Source organism: Python bivittatus, unplaced genomic scaffold (genome assembly GCF_059951505.1).
Source record: "Python bivittatus isolate LINGU-HERP-01145 unplaced genomic scaffold, Pbiv_v1 ctg000080_np1212, whole genome shotgun sequence".
NCBI lineage: Eukaryota > Metazoa > Chordata > Lepidosauria > Squamata > Pythonidae > Python > Python bivittatus.
This window is the reverse complement of record NW_028277035.1, coordinates 59,537,585-59,564,394: the sequence shown is the minus strand read 5'-3', so window position 1 is coordinate 59,564,394 and position 26,810 is coordinate 59,537,585. Positions and strand designations below refer to the sequence as shown.

The window sequence follows — 26,810 nt, the reverse complement described above, 5'->3', positions numbered from 1 at the left end:
TTCCATTTAGAAAGCATATTATATATTAAAAAGTTTATATATATGCAACACATGTCACACAGCTCAGTTTCTCTCTGGATAAATGGTGCAGTTATTATTTGTTTGCATTTTTAAAATACGTCCATGTAGGAAACTCACCACTTTTGAAATGGCCTCAGAAGTTTCTTTGAGAATAAGAGATCCACTCAGACTAAACTTGTCTTGATTATCCTCATGCTTAACTGATATGTTACATGCAGAAAATTTACCCTTACCATGAATTCATTAATAACCTGATTTTTTGCACATTACTTCATGTTGTCCTGAAATTCAAGAGTTGTTCAAAACTGGAAAAAAAAAATCATTGCAAAGCACATAAACCTTAAAGAAGTAGATATCACTATGACCTTTTATCTGAAATAAAGTAAGCTTCATTTAGCCTATTGCTGTTTTTTTTTCCTTGCTAGCTTATTTCTGAAATAATGAATATGTAATAAATAGAACAAACACCAGACTTGTACTATATTGTTAGATAGCAGCAGGACATGCAGTCTTTCAGAGCATCCTTAATCCTTTAAAATGTATTTGTGTACATTGAAAAACTGTTCTCTGAATTGTGTCTTTAATGTGCACTGCAGTTAAACTACTTGTTTTCTCTCTGCCTGCTCTTTGAAGATGCCAATTAGGAATAATGGGAAGCAAGGGGTAGGCTAAGCATCGCAGTGCATTCTTGTTTACATCTGTGTGTGATTAATTCAGTGTAATGTATTAAACTCTTTTGGCCCATTCATGCTCTCACTGACATTAATGAGCTTTTGCCATTAGCTTTAATGGGAACAAGACTGGGCTTTGCACTCTTCTTTTCTGTTGTGTTCATGGCATTCTTTCTTGTTTGTGAACTGACCAGCCACTCATGCATGTGTTTGCCAGGTACGTTTATTTGTGCTGTTCCACGAGGGGCTTTTTTCTTCTTATGGTTCAGCTTAAGTATTGGCAGTATGAAATAAAATGGGCGGGGGGAGGGATTTGGGGTAAAACGATTGGTTGGAGGCATTCTCCTCTTGTCTGAAATAAAGAATTTGTATTAAGTTGTTCAAGATTTGCTTAAAGTAGTTATTAAATTAAACTATATCAGGTGTAGGCTTATGTTCACTTGTTCAGTGGGATGTTTCCAAGGAACATTTCCGTTCTAGAACTTAGAATCATGGTCTCTCCCCCTCCCCAAATAATAGGATATTGAGGGAAAAAAGTTTTTGCCCAAAGCCTATCATAGGAGTAGTGAGAAAACGTTACCAATTCACAAATACCTAGTAATCCTTTTGTTATATGGAGCCTAGCAGTAAAGAATAGCACTATAAACTGGGGGAAAAGGTCAGTGATTGATTGATTGATTTTTTAATTTAACAGGCTCACGAAGCTGAGGAAGAAGCCCGGAAGAATCCTGAATTTGCTGATCGACTGAAGCAGCTTGACAAGGAAGCAGCTTACTACAGAGAGGAATGCGGCAAAACTCAAGCCGAAGTGGACAGGCTGTTAGAAATCCTTAAAGAAGTAGAGAATGAAAAAAATGACAAAGATAAGAAAATTGCCGAATTGGAAAGGTACATTTCTTATTGTCTGTGTTTTCTCATAAATATGTTCTGTATCCCTGTTTGATTGAAAGAAATAGCAAAATGTATCATGGTAGTAGGCAAACGAGACAGAACAGCCCTATGCGTGATGATACAGGGTTTCAGAGAAAGCTGGCTCTGTGTAATCATTTGTCCAAATGTTTTTGAAGATTCAGTAAGATAATCAACTCTCAGCTCCTTTATAAAGAAAGTTTGCCTTACCAACCTAAGGTGGGGGGGGGGTAGCCATTAACATTTTTTACAACGTTGAAGGAGAAGAAAAGAGAGAAAAAATATAATATGATGCAACATGAAAATAACATGGAAATCAGATGTTGTGGAAAGAAATGGGGGTGTAATTAAAAATAAGGTAAAACTAAATAAAAATAGAAATGGTTCACAATAAAGTGTTGTGGATATAAAAGTTAAAAGTTAACATTTACACTTAGAACAAAGTAAGGAAATATAAGAGCGGATAACTTGTTAAGTTGTCTTTTGCATAAAAGGATTGTGTTACGATTGTAACAACCAACCAAGCTCAGAGAACCCCAAGGACTCCTCTGTGATTATGTCAACAAATGAGGCCATAACATCTGTGTTAGCAAAAGCACTGTATTCAAGTCCATAAATAAAATCAGATTTTGACAAATTGGAAAGGATTGCATAGAAAGGATAATTAAGAACATTTATTTATTTTGCTTTGTTTGGCTAATACATCTATTTAGATGTAATAAAAAATGTACATACCCCCTTCCCCCTAGTGTTTGCCTTACAGCTGGTAACTACAGCAGCATTAAAAGCTCAAATTTCTAGCATCAAAATGGTCTAGGTGTTACAACTAAAAACTAGTCTCGGGAAATAAGGGGTGCCCAGCCATAACAACAACAATATTTAGCATAATGTTTTACAGAATCAATGAGTAAGATGCTAATTGTCTTTTCATTTACACATTTCCCTTTTCTCTTTCTTTTCTTCCCAGCTTTCCAATTTTGTTTTGTTCACTTTTTTCCCAGGTTAAAAATAAAAACTTAAAAAAAAAAAAGAATAGGAAATAAACAGAAATGTCTAAATTACTATGACATTCAATTTATAAGTGGTCCTTATAACTGGCTTTTCTGTTTTTGGGAGCTGATGCCCATGATGTTACCGGATTGCATGTTCTCAGTAAGAACTCTGCATTATTGAAATCAGTCAGATTTACTGTCTTTCTTATAGTGTCTTCTATTAACAGACTAAGGTTCTTCCCACATGTCCATTCTAAAGCTTCTCCAAACTGCCGAAATCAGCCTCTTCAGTGGCTGCCAAATGGATTAATGTCTGCTGACATACACGAACAACTTACTAGTGATCTGCACATTAAGTCACATCTGGCAAAAGAGCTAGAGTTCTGCTTTGAGTATTGGCGATGGTGACTTTGATGGGATAGAAAGAGGCAGGCTTCACTCCCTCATAAGGCCTGGGACTGCCCTTCCTGCCAGCTGTGCCACTAACTGCCAACTAGCTGTGTGTTCAAAAGATGCTTCAGGGCAGGGGTTGCATTAGATTTCAAAGGCAGAATATGCATAAGAGGAAGAAAAGATAACATTTAATTTCTGTTCTACAAGCTTAAAAGGGGAGAAGCTAAGGAATTATGTTTGCATATTTTAAAAGACTTCAGAAAGAAGGGGGAACAGTATTTTTCTGGAATCTGCCCAAGCGTTCATTTGGAAAATTAAGATGTTTGGGAGAAGGATGTACATGCTAACATTTGATACCATGTTGCTTTAGGATAGATTGTTGCTGAAATTATCTATAGGGTATGATACTATAGCTTCAAAAACTATAATTCTGTGCATCCAGTTATTTAACTTTTAAATATTACTCTTGTTTCTAAAGCATGCTTCCAAAATTCAAAAATTGTACAAAAGTTCCAGATGACTTAGTACATTTTTACAACAGAAGTTCATGTAAAGAAGTAAAATTATTGTTATCTGCTCAGAGGTTTTAATGCCTTATTATGTAGAATCTGTGGGAACGTCTTGTTTCATTTATGTTCTTTCCTCAGAGAAAGGAAAGAGATACCTACATTGAATGGAGAATCATACTACAGTAATACCTTGATTTAATGGACCATTCATAGGGAGTGGATGTCTGTTAAATGCAAAAGTATGCCATTTGAGGCAATTTGCCTCAGGTGCATTATGACATCAATACAGAAATGACATAAATGGATGCAATTTAAAATAAATTTAAGTGGCTGGTCTGGATTACTTCATATGCAACAAACTTGTCCATTTTTTCAGGTGTGTATCCAGTCAGATGTTTTGTCCATTGCATCTGAAGTCTGTTAAATGATGGTCAGTTAAATCAATATTTTACTGCAATTCAGAAATTTAATAGACTCAGCTATCCTTTAAATCTTTTTCTTTATTCATGGACAATTTATGGTTGTTGGTTTTTTTTTTGCTAAAGAGATAAAAATAATGTTTAGGTTTGCTACAGTGCATGTGTGTGTGTTTTTGTATCTGAGAAGTTTCTCTAAGTGATTTTCAAGAACTACATCTCAACTACATCTAATTCATTCTGATGTCATTCTAGCACTGAGTGAAATTATCTTTTCTTGTATTCATCAGCTTGTCCTTAGGCCCCATTATCACAAGAAAATTAAACTAGGTATCTGTTATAGATGAAATAGGAATTACAAATTACTCTAGCTAGGGGAAAAGGATAATATTACTGCAGTTTTATGGCATCAATTAAATATGAGAAAATATTTTGGAATGAATCAATTTTCTTTATTCAACTGTATTGGAATATAAAGTAATTCTCAAAATGTATTTCATTGGTTATTCTCAGAATGAAGAAGAATAATGGGAGAGAGGACTGAGGTATTTAAAAACATCCAGGACAAAGATAATAGGGACGGATAAGTTTTTCTCCTTCTCTTGCATCACTGGAAATCTTCCATTGAAATTAAATGCATTTAAGGCAGAACTGATAGCAGGAAATACTTTTTCACATAGTGCATCATTAAAATGAATATGCTTAAGAATTATTTAAAGAGTAATATCTTAGTAAGGACCAAAAAATATTTCTTTCCATTCCCCACACCCCACCCTGGGCTGGCAGGGTGGTTGGCATGGCTCATTGTCAATATTAGCCTTTTCTGGGACTGATGTGTTGCAAGATAAAGGAAGTTTGAGAAGTGTATCTTATTGCCATTCTGTATTTAATGTAAACTAATATACACAATTGTGTAAAGGCAAGCACACTATCTCAGACTCATTCACATGATGAATAAATCTGAATCTCTCTTTCTCCCTTTAAGTGAAGCATCCTAATTCTAGCAGAAGAATGAAAAGCTCAAACAATGGAATATTGCTTCAAGTGCTTTGATAGGTGTAATTTGCAGAGGTCATAAAACTCCCTGGCTGGTTATTTGTGTCATTATCACAGAGCTCATGACTCTGTTCTGCTTCATCTTCAGCTTTGTGCATATGAGGAAGAAACGCTTGAACAGTGTTTAAGATTCTGCACTGCCCAGAAAGCCCATCAACTCTTCAAATTTCTCCAAAGCAATCTGGAAGTGCCTGATTCTAATGCCTTGAACTGATTTATTTGATTCAAAATGGCAATTTGACCAAATCGCCTTCAGATTGAACCATGCATTTGAAGGCTTCACACTGCCCCCACACATCGGTTAATCAATGCTAGAGGGATTTTTAAAAGAAACATTATTGAACAAAACTTCAAATTAAGTTTTCTAGGATACTTGGTGTAATATCTTCACTGTTTGCAGGTCTGCAAATACACTCAGCTAAATAACCAGTTTTGATGGAATGGAATTATGAAGGCCAAGCTCAGGGAGATAAACATTTTCTTAGCTCACCAGAACCACATGGGAGGAACAAGAGGATGAGACTGGCACCTCCCTGAGGAATTCACACTGTTGTGGCTGGAGGACTTTTGGAACTGGGGTTTGAGTCTGGGAAGATTCTTGCTAGAGGTTGTAGCTAATAAACATAGCTGGACTGAATTGGCATTGTCTCTTGGAGTTCCTTGGGCTAGGCCTGACACCAATAACCTGAATGTTATATGCAACTGCATTTACAAGATGTGCATGATACAGTGTCCATAACTTTACCTGCATCTATTTACCCAATATTTTTTTAGAAAGTAAATAATCAATACTGATACTCCAACTTAAGGAACTTTCACGTGATTGCATTTTTAAAAATAAAGGTACATTTGCTTTCCAGTAATATAGCCGAGATGCCCATCCCATCAACACCTCTAGTGACCTTTCTGCCTTCTACTACATGAGGATAGAACAATATTCTCTGGCCCTTCTGAATTCTGGAAGTGCAGTACTCAGTATTTCTCACAGTGAAATCAGTGAAATTTAACCCAGAATCTTCACCTTAGGGAACTAGGTATTCTTTTATTTCATTTTTTTTCAGGTCCTCTGATTCTGTAGATGATTAATTAATTACAGCACCAAGCATCTTTGCTTAAGATACATATTTCTTAAAATAGTCTCCCTGCAGAAAATAAGCAAGAGCAGAGAAACAGAATATCTGAAAAAAGATCTGATGCATTTCTTCATATCTATGGATTTTGCTGACCAACAGGACAAAACGGATGTTCCATTTTTAAAATAGGTTGATAAGATGTATGCTGTATCTCCTAATAGTTTCATATAAATAAATAAATTACTATGATTGTCAATCCAGATCTTGCAGAGATATTTAGTGGTACTGTGGAGGCAAAAATATTTCTTACACAATTTCAACAGAAGGTGAGGGGTTGACTGATCTGAAAATGCTTCCAAAGAATTAAGTAGGCTGCAATACAGGATTCTTCCTGAACTGTAACAACTTTTCTTCTAATGAGGTGTTCTCTTTTGGGAGAGGTGCTGGACCCAAACTTTGTACCAATTTATGATAACTCAGGAGTTTTTTCAACTTTTCTTGATTGACTAGCTGAATTTGCTCCTGATCTTCACTGTTGTTAGCTTTATGAAGTAGGTCAGGTCAGAATACAGACACTACAAGGGTTACAGGAATGCCTTTTTTGTTGTAGGGTATGGTAACAGAATCTTGGAAGCTTGCCAGACTTGAGTCCATGGTGTGATAGTACCCTTTTGACCCACATTATTTATAAATATAATTTAAATGTCCTATGTTTTAAGCTCTTGCAATGATCTAGAGGTGGCTTAATTGTTTTTGTTTAAATTGTAGACACAAAGTTTTAGCAAGACTTAGCAGAAATGTCCACATAAAATATTTAATTGCCACTTTAGTTTCTGATGGGTTTGAGATACCACTGGCCTAAAACACTACTGAAGACAGAGAAAAGTATATCTGGCCTGAATACATGAGACTGGATATTAACTGTGTATTGGCTTTGCCTTAACATGCAAAAGGTAAAGAGATACCATGAGAGAAACCCTTTTTCTTTCTTCCTTTTTAAAAAAGATCAGTTTCTCTTTAATGAGTCTCAGCTAGTGCAACTGAAGTAAGGGCACAGTTGCTAATCACTGTGAGTGACCTCAGCTGCTTAATACACACCTGTAAATTCCTGTAAGGAGATGTATGTCACAAAGCTTTTGTTGTTGTTGTGATGCTGCTTATTGCCAACTTTGGAACAGCTTGGCTCCAGCGTTGAATGCCAGTTGTAGACCCAATTTTCTTCACGCTATTTACTAATGGCTGAAAGGGAAAATGAAGAGTCACGCTGTAGAGCTTAGCTTGCAAACTTTCTTCTCTTGCTTTATGTGAAAATATTCTATAGGGCTGAGAAATTGATGGATACCATGAGGTTAAAAACAAAATGTCCTTGCCCCTTGAGCATACTTGACAGAGTCTATACTGCAGCTCCAGCTGTAGATTTCAGAGAGACTTTGGGAAAGTGTCATCCAAACATCAGTGGACTTATAAGTAGTAGAGGGAGGAGTAGCCAAAGTGCTGTGGTCTACCTAGGTGCTGTGAGATTTCCACCATTTAGAGTTTCCCATGATGTCCTATGTTGTTTTGGGGACTGCAGGAATTTTAAAGAATCAGATAGCTCATGAGCACCAAGTGGTCAAAATCAAACGAGAAGGAGTTGGTTATGAATCCAGTATTCATGTCAGAGGAGGCTATATGGCTGATGCTGGGCCTGTCCATACATATGTTATTACTATATTTTAATGCTAACTCTTCGTATACATATACAAAGTCAAGAAATCCTATAATAATCACACTTTATTTAGACTTTTGCTAGCTAATTGCAGATAGAGAGAAAAGGGTTGATTTCCAAATGGTTCTGCAAGTAGTAACAACTTAAACAAGGACCATGTTTCATGTTTCCCATGTTACATGGACAGAGACCTTTGCAAGATGTTTTGGTGATTATACCAAGCTTGTCCTAATCAATATACTTCTGATATATTTAGACAAAATTGCAAAAAAATATGTTTAAGTATCCCTTTTCCTTTTTTTGAGCAAGTTATTGGACTGTACTTCATCAGGTTAAATACATTGTCTATAGTGGCTGGCTGCTGAATTATAGCTAAAACGATTAAGGGCTCGATGTTCTAATTGTCAGTCATATTATTTAGCTGTAAACTGTTGTTTGCTGGTGTTTGATACCAAATTTACCTTTGTGTGGTTTCAATATGTGTCCTTCAAACAAGATTTCCATCAGTATCTTTCAGTCAGTATGGCTGAAGGTGTTACAGTTGAAATGCCACCAGATAGTTCTGCTAAAGAAAAACTAGGAAATTAAGATAAAAGAAATCAGCATACCCAATAGGTATGTAATGGTTTCTGATATTCCCCCATCTTCTTTAAAATAGTAAATAAATCATCTTTTGCAAAGTAGACCAGGAATGTGCACCTGTGATGACTCTGGGGATTATTTTACTTTGGCCTTAGATAAGAGTTTGTATGTGTGCTTTGACTAATTGAAAGGACATGTTAAATATTTTTGCAGAAAATAAGTTATCAGGCATCTGGATATTCTCAGTGATGAAGTATTAGTCTTATTCTTGGGACTGAAAAAGATTGCTCTCAGCTTTAGCAAGGACTGTATTTCCATGGGGAAAAAGAGTGTCTTTGATCAGTGTAAGTGATCAGTACTTGAGAATCACTGACATAAATTTCTTTGAACATGTAGCCAAGCCGTTTAGCTTCTTTTATTTTTCATGGGTGAGGATGACTTGCTCACATGAGTCATCCTGAAACCCAAGTTGGTCCGCACAAGGTCTTCCAAGAAAGAACGCCTCCTGCCAACCACATGGCTTTGCAGTTGCCACCATTTTCATTGTGGTTTACTGGCATGTGTACAGTGAGAGTGTGCCTGATTTCTAAGGCAGGTTTTTTCCATAGTAGAAAAGCTGTTGCTTTTGTTCACTATTCATTAAAACACACACATAATTCTTTGTTGATTTCCCTTTTAAAAATAGACTGCTGATATAGTAACTGCTCATTTTTATGTTGTAAAACTGAAATTTTTCCTCCCTTTATTTCTTTTCTATCTTCTTTTTTTAAAAAAATGTATTTATTTTTTTTCCAAATGACTGCTTTCAGCCTGCTTCAGTCAGCTTGACTTTCAGGTCAGGACTATTGATATCTTTTCCAGTATTCAATTCACTTATCAGGTCCACTTAATCTTTAAATTAATGGGTATAACTTCCTCTAGCTGGTGGTGTTTAATGTTTTGTACTCTGCAACCTGATTTTGTTTTCTCAGAACTTCCTGGATATGCTCAAGCATTTTATAATGATAGAGTATAAATTCATCATTATAAATGGACATATAAGGAAAGTACAGGAGCCCTCCCCTGGGCACAGGGTAACAGTCAATCACAAGGCTTTGAAATATTTAATAGTTTGTGACAGAATGAGAATATGTTAGGAGAAGGACTATAATTTCTATAACCGAGCTCCATCAATTTCAGCCAATGCATCTGTTATTTAATTACAGCTAGGTAACTGCCACTGGATCAGAATAAAAAGAGAGTTTGATACCATGCATTGTAGATATCACTAAATTACATGTTTTTCTCTAAACCTCTCCCACAGTTTCTTAAGAGGTTGCGTGAAACTTCATAGAGAATATTTCTGGTAAATAAACTGAGCAGTTGTCTTCAGAGTCCTACTATGTGAGGTACATGTATGTGTGTATGATGGAGTGCTCTCATGTGTCAGCACTTGTTCTAAATGAGTGTAGCAGTTTTGTAAAAAAAGTGGTTTTTTAAAATCTAACAACCCTTGCTCATACCTTCACTGAATGTACTGTTTGAGTTAGGATCATAGAGTTGAAAGGGAAGTTAAATATCCTCTAGTAGAAACTCATCCCCAGCTAATATGATTGAGGAAGGAAGGAAGGGGAATGTAGGATGCAGATACAACTTTCTTGGGAGTTGGCATCCAGTCTGCTTTACTATCTCCATTAAAGCAGAATTCAGTATTTTGTCTGGCATTCTATTCTGCTGGTACCCATTTCTTCTAATTTAAGGCCACAATCTTTTGGATAAATATGGAACATCTTTTGCATTAACAGCCTTTCACATATGTAGACTGCTATCATCTCTCTTCATAACTTTTCTCCAAGCTAAACTTACTTAGTTTTTTCCTTTGCTCTACAGAAGTTGGTTTCCTGGTTGCCTTTCTCTGAATGCACTTCCATTTCTTGATTTCTTCTACATGACCGACATTAGAATGTCCTATTGACCAGCTGCTGAACTGACTCAGATTTCCTGTCAGTCCCTCAGTCTTTTTTTCAAATTAGGTATCCAGACTCATGATAAATATGAGCAAAATAATGGATGATACTTGGATGATTGAAATGTGTAAATAAACTTAATATTGCAAATTTATCTGCAACTTGTGAAAATGGGTTAGCTTACTGCTACTATAGATTGCAAGAATTTTGTAATTTTATTTTTAACTTAGTTTCTGCTGGTCTATACTTGGAGCAGCTGTCTTCTGCTGTTAGAAGGACCCTCACAAAAGAATGCCTTTTAACAAATCATCCAGAGGCTCTTTAATTTTTGGAGTGAAATAAAAGAAGTAATATATCTTTTTGCATATGTTTCCCAGGTGTATAATTTTAGTTATCTCATATTTGTATTTGCCAGCAGGATTCCAAGTCACATTTATTTAACTTATGATCTATACATACCATGCATTTGTATGATTGCATAAATATAAAAAATTCAGTGTAAATTAAAACTCAGCCAGTAGCATTCTTACAAATTGCAGGAACTTCAGATGATAATTTGGGAAGAACTTGTGAATATTACTGTTTGCCTTTTTCTAGTAAGACAGATTTTTGTTGGCTAGTCAGCAGCAAATCATTTTACTATGACAGCATTAATTTTATCAACAAGAATGGGTATCTAAAGTTTTGAAGTTCAGTTATTTTCTGTGACAGAAATGTGTTCCATGTGGCTGAACATACAAGACCCACTAGAACCTTATGGAGTAATATGAAGAACATTTAGTGCTCTGGAAACACAGAGATATGGGCTAACGTCCTGGAGAAAATGCATTAGTAAATTAGATAAAATAAAAAGATGAGAGGAACATCTTTATCTCTCAGTATTTTTAATGTTTCAATACTAGTCCGTTGTCTGATTCTCTGCTTCAGCTGGTAAAGCTCACCAGTATTAGAAGTTAGCTCTGTTTCCCTTATAAGTTACTTTCCAGGTTGGAACATTACCTGGGATTCTGCCCAGAATTTTGTAGACCAAACAGTGAAAGAGAGCAGCATGGATATACATTTTTTAAAATATTGGCCTTTTATTCTTGAACCTTTATGAGTTGTTGAGAAATCAGACAATGGAAAGGAGACCAGGCCCCAGACTACTTATAGAAACAGGAAATGGCTATCCAGAAAATCAGCTCAGAAAATTGTACTGGAGTCATTTCTACCTTTGGAATTAATCCAAAGGGAACTATGGAAGCACAGCCCTCCCTAGTATTCTCTGTTTGTATCACTGCATTTGATTATTTATGGGAAAAGTTATGAAGGCATTATCCAAAATTTAGTTCTTTCCTTGTTTGCTTGAAAAAGGAGTATGTAAGGGAGTATTCTACACTATTGTCAAATACTGTGATGAGATTGAAGAATGATAAAAGCAAACTCCAATCCCAGGCTTATGATAATGTGTGTCCCAGATGCTGATATTATGAAGCAGAAAAGAGGTTCCAGCCATTAGGATGGTGGGAGATTTTTCTTTTATTCCTTCTAATCAAGAAAGCTCATAAGTAACAACCACTTTAGAGTAAGCCAAGGCCAGTTTTTGTTACCAGAATATTACAGTTTTTTGCAAGTTGCCTTTTATTATGATGCTATCACTGCTGATAAACCAAATAGATATTGGCCTCGTTCTTTATCAATATATGTAAACAATAACATATTAAACAATGATGGAATTCAGAATCAAAGATTTTCCTATCATGTTAATTTGATGCTAGTCTGCAATGCCCTTTGTGACCTCAAAGCAGGTCAACCAACTGCAACTGAGATCTTGGAGCAAGACAATAGCATATTCAAGCTAGGGAAGACAAAGGCCTATGTCTGGTAGAAGGCAGTAATGGGCTTTATGCTGCCCTTGTTTTTCCATAAAATCAGAGAAGAAGAATATAAAGATTTAATACATGAAAGCAAAAGAAAGTATGGTTAGAAAGGAAGAAGCTAAGTGAGGTGACCTGCTTATTCTGAAAATGGCTGTCATAAAACCACCCACTTACCCAGAGGTAAACTGGCTTGATTACTATTTGACTTTAATCCTTCAGAATACCTTAACTGTTTTTAATGGGCAGATAAAAGACTTTTAAACAAAGCATTATGTTACAGCTGCACTCTATTTTATTTTCTAAGAATGTCTTTGGCATCTCTGAGTGGACTAGAGCAAACTTGGAAATAAAAATTGTGCTTTGCAGCATGCCATTCTTATTTTTTAATTAAAGGTATCAGCCTGAAAACAATCTACTGCAGAGTGAAGGCTTCTCAGGTTGAGATTATGGACTGTAACCTATCACAGTGATCCAGTGATTGTTGGTAGACAGATGTTTTTCAACTTCTCAGTCTAGAGTTGAGAGAGAGTTACTGGCCCAAAGTCACCTAGCCAGCTTCCATGCTTAAGGAGGACTAGAAACTGGGACTCCCCACTTTTAGTCTAGTATGTTAACTACTACTCCACAGTGGCTGTAATCAATGTACATATATAGGGTGTCCCAGCCGTAAAAATAAATCATCATCACCACCACCATCATTATCCCTCCTCCTCCTCCTCCTCCTCCTCCTCCTCCATAGTTATTTTTTTTTTCTGATTTACTACTGAATTTTGACTGCCCTATTACTTATGGGCACCTTATATTGTATGGGGAGGGGGAGACAAATGAACATGCATTGTCTACTCCTGTGTTAAATGTATAAACAAGTTGTAATTAAAAAACTTTGTTAAGAAAGTAAAAGAGCTTACATGTGAAAAGCTATCCTTCACCAGAAGCCTCTATTTTGTAATTCTTGCCTAGCAAAATTATGGGCTTAATTAAAGAAATCTGTTCTTATAATCCAGCCAATTTTTTCTTCTGCGGTTGAGTTGATTATATAATTTGGTTTACTAGGGAATGCCAGCAATGTGTTAAGTTTTCCCAGCTTGAATAAACATTAATGTCTGTCCTTTTTTTAATGTTCCTTTATCATTTATTATATGTTTTCTAGTTTCTTTCTTTAATTATTTTTTTCTGAATTTTAATGAAACAATATTTTCCATAACAATATCTATACAGGCTGAGATGTAGAATATAATAAATGTAAAATCAACACTGTTAAGGTTAGGATTCTCATCTAGGTCACTACTATAAACAAATATATTCTTATTGGTGACTACATACAAATAGTTTTCCTACCATCCTGTGATGGTTTTCTGCCTAATTGTTTTATGTTGAAAAGTAAAACACAGTGCGATGTTCAAGCCAAAGGAATGTTAAATCCAACTTTGCAATGGGATTCCATTTTCTCAGGATTCAATTCCATTGCCCCAGCACTGAGAGTGCTGTATCAGAATATCTATTTAAAATCTATGATATTTAAAGAAAATTACTTGGCGAATATGGAAAGCTATAGCCATCACTGGGAGTGTATCTGCACTGCCAGGTGGCCACGTTGTCTGCAACCATTTTGGATGGTGGTAATGGATGACAGTGCCCTGTATTCCCTTCTCACCTCCTTTCCTGCTCCGTTTGCAAAGTGCTGTTTTTCTATTCCTGTTGCCTCAAACTCTGCTGCTTGTTTTGCCTGTGACATACTGATTGATTGATTACATATCATTAAGTTGTTGTTGACACTTAGCAACCACATAGATGGATTTTCTCCATGATGATCTATCCCTAATCTGGTCCTTCAGGTCTTCCAATGGTGCACTCATTGCACTGTCTATCCACCTTGCTGCTTGTCCTCCTTTTTTCTTTCCTTCTATCTTTCCCAGCATTAGAGCCTTCTCAAGAGAGCTGGGTCTTTGCATAATGTGCCCGAAGTAGGATAATTTGAGCCTGGTAATTTGTGCCTCAAGTGAGAACTCTGGGTTGATTTGTCTGAAGATCCATCCTTTGCACTTGGCTACTTCAAATCTGTTTAGAGCCATATGACCAAAGCCACACACAAGCACTTGTAGTATGGACAGACAGGCATCCTTTACTCAGGCAGGAAAGATACTTCAGCTTAGTTAATGGTTGCTATGATCTGTAATGTCTTCTACAGCTACATTTAACTGATCTCCTGCAACAATCCAGCAGTTATAACATTTCTCTAGCGTATAGAATATTGCTGGTTGGAAACCCAGCAAGTTTTAAAAAAAAAATTTTCTTTCCCTGAGTATCTATTTCCACTTTTTTTTGTAATGCCAGCAGTGCAGCGTTTCATCCCTTCTCCAATCCTAAAGTAAAAGGATTTCTGTCCCTTTTACTTTGGGGAAAAGAAGTTTTCAATTCCAATCACTTGAGTTAAAAGGATGTCACCCCCTTTTGCTTCAAGTGACTGGAGAAATGATGAAATGTTGCACTGCTGGACTTACTTTAAAAAGGAAAAACAGTAGAAATTAGGTAGCTCAGGGGAAAAAGTCGTAATTTAAAAATAATCTTTCAGCTGGGTTTCAAACCAGCAACACACTATATGCTAGGAACTGTTATGACCCCTGCGCTGTTACAGAATTTCAGTTTAAAGTAGCTCTAGAAGACACTGGAGACCAACAGTTGGCAAGAAATGACTTGTTTTTAATTGTAATACTGGTTGTTGTGCCTGCCTGTATTTGCATTTTGATAGATATAACTGTGTATGTATGTATGTATGTGTTGTTGTGGTTGTTGTTTTGGTGCCTTTGAGTCGGTGTTGACTCCTGGTGACTGCCTGGACTAGTCCCTGAAGTTTTCTTGGCAGGATGTCCAGAAACGGTTTGCTATTGCCTGCTTCTTAGGGCTGAAAGAGAGTGACTGGCTCAAGATCACCTAACTAGCTTTCATACCCAAGGGAGGACCCTTGGGAGGGCAGAGCAGTGGAGGAAATGCCCAGCGGGAAGATGAGGTACCCTGCAATTTGGACTGAATATTTTACAAGCTGTTGCCAGTATATCTCAGTCCAGACACGTTCCTATCTCTGTTCTTTTGAAAAGCATTTTAGGAAAGACAAGCAGGTTATTCTCTCCAAAATATTAGTGGGTGTGGGTGTGTTCTAAAGAGAGCAGTGTGATTCTTTAACAAGTCCAGAATATATGTAAAATGCAATAGGAAAGTCACGGAATGTTGTTCCCACCTCATTACTTTATATTAGTGTATCATTTGTACTTTTTAATGTAAACGTTTAACAAAGACCTATTAGCTTCATAGGGCAACAAAAGGTTTGCTGAAGTATTGCTGCCTGCCTTTCAAATTGCTCTAAATAATTTCAAGGTTTGGATGCTGACTGTTATTTCTGGTGGGTCCATTTGAGTAATTTCCTCTTAAAAGCAGACAATAATCTCTGTATTTTTCATGTTAGCCCTTCTATGCAATTTAGAGTGCTATAAAATGGAATAAGAAAGTGACCCAGATGACTGATTAAAGGTTTTAGTTTTGTTGCTCGATGAGTAACAAGTAGTCTTTAGTAGTTTTGCCATCATTTATGACAGAAAACCAGACCTGCTAAGCAGATAAGGATTCTCAACCCACTAAAAGGCTTTGTTTCTGGGGAGTTAAACATGAAGAGTTTCTTAATTATAGCCCTGGTCTTTTGAAGGCTTTGTTCTGTAAGATGTTGTATCAGCCCAATAAACTGTAACAGTGAGCCAAATAAAATAATAACCTGGCCTGCGCAAACATGGGTTTAAGTTTTCACATAAAGTTTAGAGTCTTGAACAATTGCCTAACTGCTTACATGCAGGTGGTAAACTAGGATGATGGAGTAATAGGCCTGCAGAGTTTCTAGACCCGATTGACTACTCAAGAAACTTATTGTCTCCACAAAAACCTAGTTCAGCTGTGTGTATAACTTAAGCCAGGCTCTGCTATAAGGGCTGCTTGTGGGACCTTTTCCCCATCCCATCTTCTTGGTAGAACAGAAGAAAACAATTCATAAATTTCCTTTGCACATCCGAAATGTGAGTTTTCTTTTCCATACAATCATATTTCAGTTCTATCTGCATTTATCAATATTGATTTAATGTATTGTTTACTGTTTATAGTTCTGTTAGTGATTTGTACCAACTAAATAATTGATATAGTAATATCTATATTTATAACATCTAGTAATATATATAATATCTATAAGTGAACAAAAAATTACCAAGATTGTACAGTTAGTGCTCTGTATATAGTTAATGAGAAATTAACCATAAAAACAAAATAGATTAAATTATTTTAATAATGTAAGGATTTGAATCTCTGTGCTAAATGCCAAAATCTCCACTATTTATTGTTTAATTTTTTTTAAAAAGAAAAACTACTAAAAGCAATATAAATATTCGTTTCTAACTTCTTTTTGTTGTACCCCAACTAGTGTACAATATTTATAGATATTTAAATTTTTTTGTGTATTTCTGATTTCAATTCTTTAGTCAGTTCCTTTTCTAGTTAAAAACCATACTCTACATACTTATATAGTATGTATGTAAGCCATTTTTGCTTCAGTTTGGTTAGACTTCTGTTAGATGGCACTGTATGAATGGTAATTATGACCAGTCCTCAAAGTTATGGCTGTTGCAAAAATTTGATCTGTGATCAAAATTTGGGCACTTGGAAGTCTACCCCCATTTACGACCGCAGCATGCGTTTTAAATCCCCTCACCGTCCTATCTCCCCCCCATCTCTGCCTTTCTGGTTCCCCTGAACCCCCACCACCCTGCACTCCACCACCCCTGCCACCCCGGTGACCCCAGCTAACCTTCCTTCCACTGCTGAAGAGGTACGCCTGGCCGAGGCAGCTGCTGGCCCTTCATGATGCCTCTGTGAGGCAGGCGTGCCTCATCAGCAGTGGGAGGAAGAAGATGGCAAAGGTCAGTTGAGGGTGGCAGGGGTAGTGCAAAGCAGCCAAAAGAGCAGAGATGAGGGGAGATGGGCAGGTGGGGGGAGTTGAAGTGGAGGCGAGTGTGGCAGGGCGGTGGAGCCTCATCTGCCGAAGGGACCTCACTGGGCCTGGCTGGGGAGGAGGCAATGGGACAGACCTGGATGTTCACATAGGGCAGGAGATGGAGGAGGTCATTGTTTAACAATGGCATGGTCCTCCCCTAATGACCACAAACAGGACTACTAGAACTGCCATGGCTAAGTGGTGTGGTCATGTGATGTTTCGCCTAATGACTGCTTCACTTAGCAACAAAAATTCTGGTCCCAATTAGGGTTGTTAAGTGACCCTACCTGTATATTCTATTAATTTTGCCATTACTGCTTATTCTCCAAGTTTAAGTTCCCAGTCTGATATTGTCAGCAAAGTGTCTCTTTTCCAATGTTGTGCTAAATTTATCCTTGCAGTGGTAAACATGTATCTTAGTAAACTGTTATATGTTTCATTAATATGTTTTGGAATTATGCCTTGCAAGAATAATTGTGGTTTCATTTCAAATTTGATTTCTAAAATTCTCTGAGTAATGCTGTGTATTTCATTCCAGTCCTCCTCAGTTTTTAACATGTCTACCATATATGGTAAAATGTTCCTTCTGTTACATGACATTATAACTTGGGGTAAATTTTATAGATTTGTTCCATGAGTTTTCCCATTTTATCATACAATTTTTTATTTATTCTGTCTCTATGTCAAATCTGAGTTTATATATGCACCCCAGTAGCTGATCTTGATTTTGTGTGAGGATTTCAAATTCTGTCATTTTTTTTAAGAAGCCCTCCCTAATTTTTGAGGTCAGTTTTTATTCTTCCAGCAATTTGTCAGTACATCAACCATGGCATGTCTGGCCTTCGCCAATTTCTTGGAATGCTTTGGTCTGTTCATGGAGTCTGGATGGGCCCTATCTGCATATGTAATTGCATTTTTCTTACTATGGTTATCTCTGACATGAAAAGCATGTAAAGAAAAGACTAGTCGTGAACTTGCTGGACTTACTATTTTTCTTGTAAGGTTCCATACTCTTATCAATCTTTGTCTTTAACTCTAGGTTTTTTTCCACTCCATATAAATTTACTAACAGTTTTTTGCCATTCTTGTAATTTTTTTTCTGGAATTGGAATTGGCACCATTTGAAACAAATAGTTTATCTTGGGTAATACATTCATCTTAATAATTACAGTTGATTCTAACCAAGAGAGCTTTAAATTTTTCCACCTTTCAAGATCTCTTTTAATTTCTTTCCATAACTGTTTTGATATATTTTCTTGATTATTGCCTGTTAAATGCATACCCAGATATTTCACTGAATCTATTATCTGGCATCCAGATTCCTTCCACAGAAAATCATCTTCTTGTGTTAAATGTCCTATAATTATTATTTTTTTAATATTGATGTTATATCCAGATAATTTTCCAAAGGCTTGGATTATTTTCACCAACTCTCTTATTGCAGTTCATGGTTCTGTGATGGTTAATACTGTACTACTGTATATCATCTGCATAACATTTAAGCTTATATTTATTTGGAGGCTAGAGATTTGCTTGTCACCTCAGACTTTTTATGTCAGTATTTCTAAGGTGATGATAAATAATAGGGAAGAGAATGGGCATCCTTGCCTAGTGCCTTTACTTATTTGCAAATCTGTGGAATATGCTCCACTGGCCATGATCTTTGCCTTTTGCCACTGATATATTTTAATCCAGGCTTTAAACTCTTCTCCAGGATTTATTTTGTTCAATATTGCAAATAAAAATGAACCAACCTTTCTTTTGACTTTTTGCACATATGTAGAATTGATGCCCATATGTATTAATCTTGGTTGAGTGATGGTTTCTATGTAGCGAAAATACAAGAGAACTGCAGACTTGGGGGAATTCCAAGCATTACACAAGTACTATTAGTACTATTGTCCTCTTTATAATACCATCCAAAAATAAAAAAATGTGATACAGTTGGAGAAACATCAACACTCCCCCATGCTTACTGCATCCACAAGCTCCTAAATGGCTGCCCTGTTCAGGATGACTCACTCTTTTGGGCAAGGATTGCCAAAATCATCATCCAGATGATTTGCAGGTTTTCTTGAGATAAACTTGATCATATTTGCTCTGGTTTGGACAAGTCTAAGGGCAGGTCTAAGTGAGGTTGGAAAGGCGATATCTTGTTATTATGATCTGGAATTCTTTTGAGCTTGTGAGATCCAAGGAAATAGATAAAGTTCTCCATAGTATGAGTGCTGCAACCTGCAGGCTTGATCTACACCCATCCAGGCTCCTTCAAGCAGAGAAATAGTGTGTGGCTGGCTAGATTGAAGAAGTAGTTAATGCCTCTTTGAAAGAGGCTGCTATGCTGCCACCTCTGAAACTTGTGGTGGTTTGCCTTCTCCTGAAGAGGCCATCTCTCAGTGCAAATTTTGCCTTGTTTTCAATTTTTATCGATTAGGGAAGGTTGCTGAGAAGGTAGTGGGTGAATCAGCTATAGAAAACCCTAGAAGTAGTATATCATCTGGATACCTTTCACTTAGGACCCAGTCCCAGACTGCATGATCATGCAAGTAGATGACCTTTATCAAGACCTGGATTGGGTAGCACATGCTTCCTCATATTATTGGACCTCTTGGTAGCATTTGATACCATCAGCCATGGTATTCCACTTGACTACAAGCAAGAGTTTACAGTGGTTTTGTTTTTACCTGACTGATGGCTCCAATTGGTAGTCATATGGGCTGAGTAGTCAAGCTCTGAGCCACTCCTATGTGGGGTCCACAGGGTTTGGTTCTATCTGCTATGTTATTTAACAGCTATATTAAGTGGGAGAGGTTATATGTAGTTCAAGGTGAGATGTCATCAGTATGCTGATGACCCTCAACTGTGCATTGCCACTGAAGTGGAGATGCTGTGGAAATCTTGAACTGGTGTCTGGAAGGTGTAAGGGTCTGCGTGGAGAAACAAGCTCAGATTAAATCCTACCAAGACAGAACTGCTGTTTATCAATAAGCATCCAAGTATATTGGCCACAACAGTGATTCTTGATGGTATTATATTACCCTGAAGGAGCTGGTTTGTGACTAGGAGTGTTTCTTGACTCAAAGCTCCTGCTGGAACATCAAGTGGAAACCATGGCCAGGAGGAGTTTACCCAGATCTGAATGGTCTGCCAGTTATGACCCTACCTAGACCAGGATACTGCAGTGGAAGTAGGTCATAACCTGATCACCACATGCCTGAACTAATGCAATGCACTCAGTGCAGCTTTGCAATTGCAGTTAACTCGGAATCTATAACTGGTCCAAAATACAGTGGACAAGCTGCTAGCTAGAGAAACCTACTACTGCGGGTTTACGCCTAGTCTGGTTGCCAGTAGACTTCTGGACCCAATTCAGTGCTCTATACAACATGGGATATATCAGGCATCACCTTACCTACGTGATTCTGCCTGTTCAATCTAGTAATAAGGAGAGGGCCTGATGAGAATCCTGAGCATCCTCAAGATATCCATGGGGTGGGGTCTAGGACAAGATGGCTGCTGTTTGTGGTAATAACACCCACATTCTGGAATATTCTATTCCCAGAAGTGCAGCTCCCTCGGCTCTCCTTTCATTTAGAAGATTCCTGAAGACTCTTTTATCCCAACGTGCCTTCCAGCGTGCCCATATTTATATTTATTGAGCAGCTACAGTTTATTATGTTAAAAATTATTTTATATGAGATTCTTAATGGCATTTCTTTTTCTGGTTTTGCTTATTGTGTACTGCTCAGATTCCTAGTGATTGGGACAGTACACAAAAACTGTAAGCTCTATGAATGAATACATGGATGAATTGCTGGCTTAGAAGTTAAACTTAGAACACATGACCTCATTACTTAAATGGATTGTCTTCTTTATGTTGGAAAATTACTATGGGTAATTTCAAGTTTAGTTGCACCCATCAAAATTCCAGTCAGTCCTTATATTCTCAATCAGAGCAAGCACACATGTTACTCAGTTCAGCTGCCAAAAATATAGCTTGATGTTTATTTACTAAACATGGGCAAACAGGGAGAGAGACACTTACAAACAAAAGGCAAGAATTAACATTATCTGGATACAGTGGTACCTCGGGTTACGAACTTAATTCGTTCCGTGACTCTGGTCGCAGCCCGAATTGGTCGCAACCTGAAGCAAATTTCCCCATAAGGTTCAATGTAATTACCGTTAATCCATTCTGGCATGGAGGACAGGGAGGCAGCTATTGCTTGGAGGGAGAGTCCCCCTCCCTATGACCACGTGTCAGGGGCGGAAAATGGCCACGGACCACGTGTCGGGCAGAAAATGGCTGCGGACCACGTGTCGGGGGCGGAAAAATGGCCACGGACCACGTGTCAGGGGCGGAAAATGGCCACGGACCATGTGTCGGGGGCGGAAAATGGCTGTGGACCACGTGTCGGGTGGAAAAATGGCCACGGACCATGTGTCGGGGGCGTAAAAATGGCCGCGGACCACGTGTCAGGGGTGGAAAATGGCCGCGGACCACGTGTCAGGGGCGGAAAAATGGCCGCAGACCACGTGTCAGGGGCGGAAAAATGGCCGCGGACTGTGTCACGGGAGGGAAAATGGCCGCGTATCCTGTTCATACCCCAAGGCGGGGTTCGCAAACCAAGGCAAAATTTTGCGGCCGGAGCTGGTCGTAACCCGAAAAGTTCGTTAACAGAAGCGTTCGTAACCCGAGGTTCCACTGTATCTGTAGATATCCAAAGAGACAGAGCTTTCCAGAGCACAGGAAACAACTCTGTGGATAATGAACATGGATAGTCCCAAAGGGAGTGGCCTCTGCTTATTCCAGCCCTAACTCTTGTTTGTACATAACAACAGCAGAATGGAGGTGAAAAGTAGGAGACCATTCCTCCTTCCTCTATTCTGCATTTTAAAGAAACAATTTGGTGGATGAGGCTGATGTATCCAACATATTGAACAACCACATCATTGTACATTTTAGCAAATGTCTTTACTTCCAAGAGTTTACAAATACATTAACTCTCCCCCTCCCCTGCCAACAATAGATACTGACATAAGATTACTGAAATAAATGCTTCTTAGGCAAGTTATTTAATCTATTTCAATATAACACATGGGAAAGAAGTTAATTTCTAAATCCCAAATATTTCTTCGTTTGTTAGCTTATCTGTTCTATGTGTATACATTCTGTCTATTAGTTTCTTTCTCTCTTTCTTTCTGTCTTTGTATTTTTAAACTTATTTATGTCCTTTAGCTAATGAATACCATTCTGTCTTTATTTGGCTCTACCTTTGATCTTTCACAAATTGAATGCTTCAGTGCGTGTCTTTGAAACAACAGGAGAAGAGCCAAGTTCGTTGCTTTCAAAGTACAGTGAAGCTCTGCCATGTAACCCTGTTTGACAGTGCTATGTGCAGTAGTACTGTAGCAGGATACATTAATTCTTAACAGTTTGCTGAGAAAGAAGTCACCTTGGGACTGTGGATTTCAGAAAAGGAAATAATGTGGAAATCACACAGCACACTTGTGATTGTTTTAGGTTCATAGTCCTGTTCCCCAGAAAGACAGCTTATTATACTTCTTAGTTCTCTATCCATTTTAGTAACTCTTGTTTTCTTTTAAATGAAGCTGTAACTTCTCCCTTCCTGTCTGAAACTCCCCTTGTGAAAACAGCATTCTTAGAGCATCACTTCATCCGTATCAAGTTCTCTGATAACTTAACAAATTGCTGCCCAGGGTATCTTAGAAAAGGTAGGCCCATTGTATTTTCTGGTGGCCTTCCTACTGAATAGCATTTTCATCTTGATGGCTTTCATTTATATTACAGCAAGATGCTGCCCTTCTGATTCAGGGAGAGTCATCAGGGAATATTCTCAATTAAGGCTAATCAAGCTAAATAGGGAAGCAACATGAACAGCATCAATATTAGGTAATAGCTAGCTATACACTGCCTGTATATTATAGACATTAGATCCTTATTTCATAATAGACATTTACAGAGTTAATGAGCATGGCTGCCTATTTATTTTCTATTTGAGCCCATGGGGAAGAACCTACTGGTGTATTTCTATGACTCAAAGTTACTTCAAGTTAAGGAATGGAGAAGCGTGATTTCCCAAGCCTCCAGACCAGATTTTGAGAGCCTGCAGGAAACTTATGTGGGGGACTGTTACAGGAATGGATTTCCACTTGAATAGTAGGGCATTCTGTTCAATCTTCCCCAGTCTAGATCTGGTGGATACATGGTACAGTACTCATGTATTGGCATGAGTACAAATAATGAATGAATTTGTTAAATTCCCCAGGTGGATAATTATTTAGATCATATGATCACATTTAAACTATAGCCAGCCAAATAACATGGTCACATTTGTGTATGCTGAAGTGTTAATCTTATATTTTGCAAAGGTGGCCCTACTTTATATGCCATGATGGGGTTCTTCAACATCAGTGCGCTCTGTAAACTGGCACGCTTATCTCTTTACAGGGAGCAACAGCAGCTTTCATTACTACTGGGAATATTATGGTTGTTTTAATATATATATTTTTATTACATAGCTGATGTAGTTGTACCTCTGGGAGATAAAAACAGCTTCAAGTCACTATAGTTTTTGTTGGAAGATCAGATGGAAAGACAGGCATCAGTGACAGGGTTGCACAAGAATGTCAGGAGCAAACACAGTCCCATTATATTGTATGATTGTTGACTTTCCTTTGATATGTCAATTCTATATTTAGAGTTTTCACGACTCCACCTCCTGGAGTGGAATACATAAAGTGTTAGATAAGCCCTGAGGTAGATTCTTTTTATAGTTTTGGGCAATGTTTTAGTCATTCTAGCCTAGTGACTCACATCTGGAAATTTTGTATTGGAGACAATATGGAACTTGGGCTATCGGCATCATACACTTCGTGGTACTGAAGACTGTGCTTTTAAGCTATCACAGGCACATGCAGCCTGTCAACTCTATTACTGTGCTGCATGGCCCTGAATAATTCCCATTTCAGCTAATCAATAAAATATATAAATCTAGATTTATGTACTTATCAGTATAAATATATAGCTACTTATGCTTGTGATAAGTTCTAAGCAAAATATCTGAAGTGGTATATGATTTAGATTTTATAGGTGCTAAATCTTTCAATTGAAAGATACAATTGAAAAGGTATGATTTAATTCAGTTAAATTATTAAGCAGTTTTGTATCTATTATAAGTTTCTATTATATTAACTGCCCGGAGTTGTTGGGAGTCGGGCAGAATATTCATTCATTCATTCATTCATTCATTCATTCATTCATTCATTCATTCATTCATTCATTCATTTATATAGCACCTTCTTACAGCAAAGTGTATGTGCATGTCCTCTCTCTCTCTCTCTCTCTCTCTCTCTGTTCAATCCGAAACAGGAGAAAATGTATACTTAGGGATAATATTACATCCAAAGTGTCAGGAAAAAAAAAACCCTCTTTCCTTATGAGATCCAGTTGAGGTTGCTGACTCATGAGAAACAGGGAGTTTCAGGGGGAGTCAGAGAAGAATAAATTGGTAAAACGACCCTCACTATTTGGTGCACCACTGGAAGACCTGAAGGACCAGGTTGGGGTCAGATTGTCCTGGAGAAAATCTATTTTTGCGATTGCTGAGAGTCCATATTGACTTGATGGTAAATAATCAGTCAATCAATTAATCAATCAATCAAATCCTCTGATGGAAGCACACTATGAGCTGAGACTGAAGGGTCTTCTGAATAATATAAATAGAGTGTAAGAGAAGAGTTCAGTAGTAATTAGGGGATTGATGTCACAGAATGGTTAACAATGGTTAAACTATAAAACAATTAACAGATTTAGAAAACTTCAGATATTCCTGCAGTAAAACAGGAATAGTAAAAAGGAGGAGCCTTTTCTTTAAAAAAAAAAAAAACATCAATCAAAGAACAATTACTATTGTTATTGTGCAAATTATACAAAATGTATTTTATATCTCTTTTCCTATATTTTTTCACCAAATGAGGAAAGCATATTATATTCTTTTCTACACTAAAACTATATGAATCATCTTTCAACATATGAGTTACAAAACTGATTGTAGATTGGAAAATAGTCGTTATTTCTTCATAACTTAATATTTATTTTCTGGGATTGTTCTTGCTTTGTTTTTTTAGCCTAGAACCATCATGGAGCTTTGTCTTGATAATGGCGTTTGCTTTCCCATTACCAGTATAATTTATGTTATTGCTTTCCAATAAATACCTAAGGACATAACATTTTTACTTACTAAACATTCACAGAAAAAAAAGGGGGGTCTAGAGCCTACAACTGTACGTAATGCCTCCACCTCCCCAAACTCTTTAAAAACTTTGCGTGATCATATGGACATTAGAAAATATCCTTTCCTTTTGCCAAAAAAGATTAGTGTGCAAATCTCTTTTGGAATTTGCACATGACTATTATTATATAGATAAAAAGAAAGAAATTCCTCAGAATCGTGAGAGAGTCAAATAAATTAATATCTAAGAACTCAGGCAGATAACAGTTATGTTCTCACATTTCTTCTGCAGCCTTTCATAGTAATTAGTCAGTCATAAAATAATGCCAAATAATTGCTTATCACCATTGAGAGGGTTTAAGTGGTCATATGTGGGTTTTTATGGACACACAGACATAATTTTAAGTTCTGATGGACTAATTTTGTTTCTGAAATTAATGTTGGGATTTTTTTTGAAGCACATTAGATTGGAACTGATTTTTAGAGTAAGTTTCTTGGCATAGAAAACTATTTGTGAATGGATGCTTTAATTTAAGCAGAAACTTTAAAAGGGAACACCCAGCCTTCTGAGAGTCCCAAGTGCACAATCTAGCCATTTCAGTCCAGTCAGAAGATCAAGTAGTAGAGTTCTAAAACTGAGAACCCTTAATTTGTGCCCGTAATGAAAAGTTATGGTCCCTGTTTTAAACATCGGCCCTGAAAATAGAGGTTGGGAACTTGGGGTTTTTGCTTCTAAAATTAAGCCACTCTAAACTTCAACACACTTCTGTTTTAAGAATTGCTTCATGCATTCTTAACGTGCAGTAACATTTCAACATTTCATATGAAGCACACTGATTTTTCATAGACTTCCTACCTTAGAATGTGTGATGAACACCTCTGCCTGATGATAAGGAATTGCTTTATACTGTCATTTGTACATTTGCACTGTTACATTGTTAATAGACCCACTAGCATTAACAGGTATATATGCATACCATTCTTAGACACATGAAGGATCAAAACAAGAAAGTGGCCAATCTGAAGCACAATCAACAAATAGAAAAGAAGAAGAATGCCCAATTGCTAGAAGAAGTTCGGAGGCGTGAAGACAATATGACAGACAATGCTCAACATTTGCAGGTAAGTTGCTTTGTTTCTTTCTTTCTTTTTTAATACTACCATAGTAAATATTTTAAATTTGTCTAAACATTATTGGATGGTCAGTCCAAACAACACATATGCTTCATTCCTAATGACTGATAAAATACTGATTTTTCTTGACTGGCAGATGTTAAGATGTTTGTTTAAACAAGAGAAGGACAACAGCTACCTAGTGGTATTTGAATCAGTATGTTTATCTCAGAGTAATTATTGTTATCTGTAAGTGCTTGGTGGGAATTCCTTAGAAAGTT

General features: G+C 37.1%; 1 protein-coding gene across 4 annotated transcripts in view; it reads left to right on the top strand.

The window, feature by feature from the left end:
- Positions 1-26,810, top strand: part of ERC2 (ELKS/RAB6-interacting/CAST family member 2) — a 443,048-nt gene that overhangs the window by 266,061 nt on the left and 150,177 nt on the right. For 2 of the 4 annotated variants that reach the window (XM_088134787.1, XM_088134786.1), the window contains 2 exons: positions 1,387-1,580; positions 26,403-26,538. In XM_088134787.1, the coding sequence (XP_087990913.1) occupies positions 1,387-1,580; positions 26,403-26,538 (330 nt within the window). Of the gene's footprint in view, positions 1-654; positions 685-1,386; positions 1,581-9,153; positions 9,166-26,402; positions 26,539-26,810 lie in introns of all 4 variants that reach the window. The other 2 variants (XM_088134785.1, XM_088134788.1) reach the window with 2 other exon arrangements.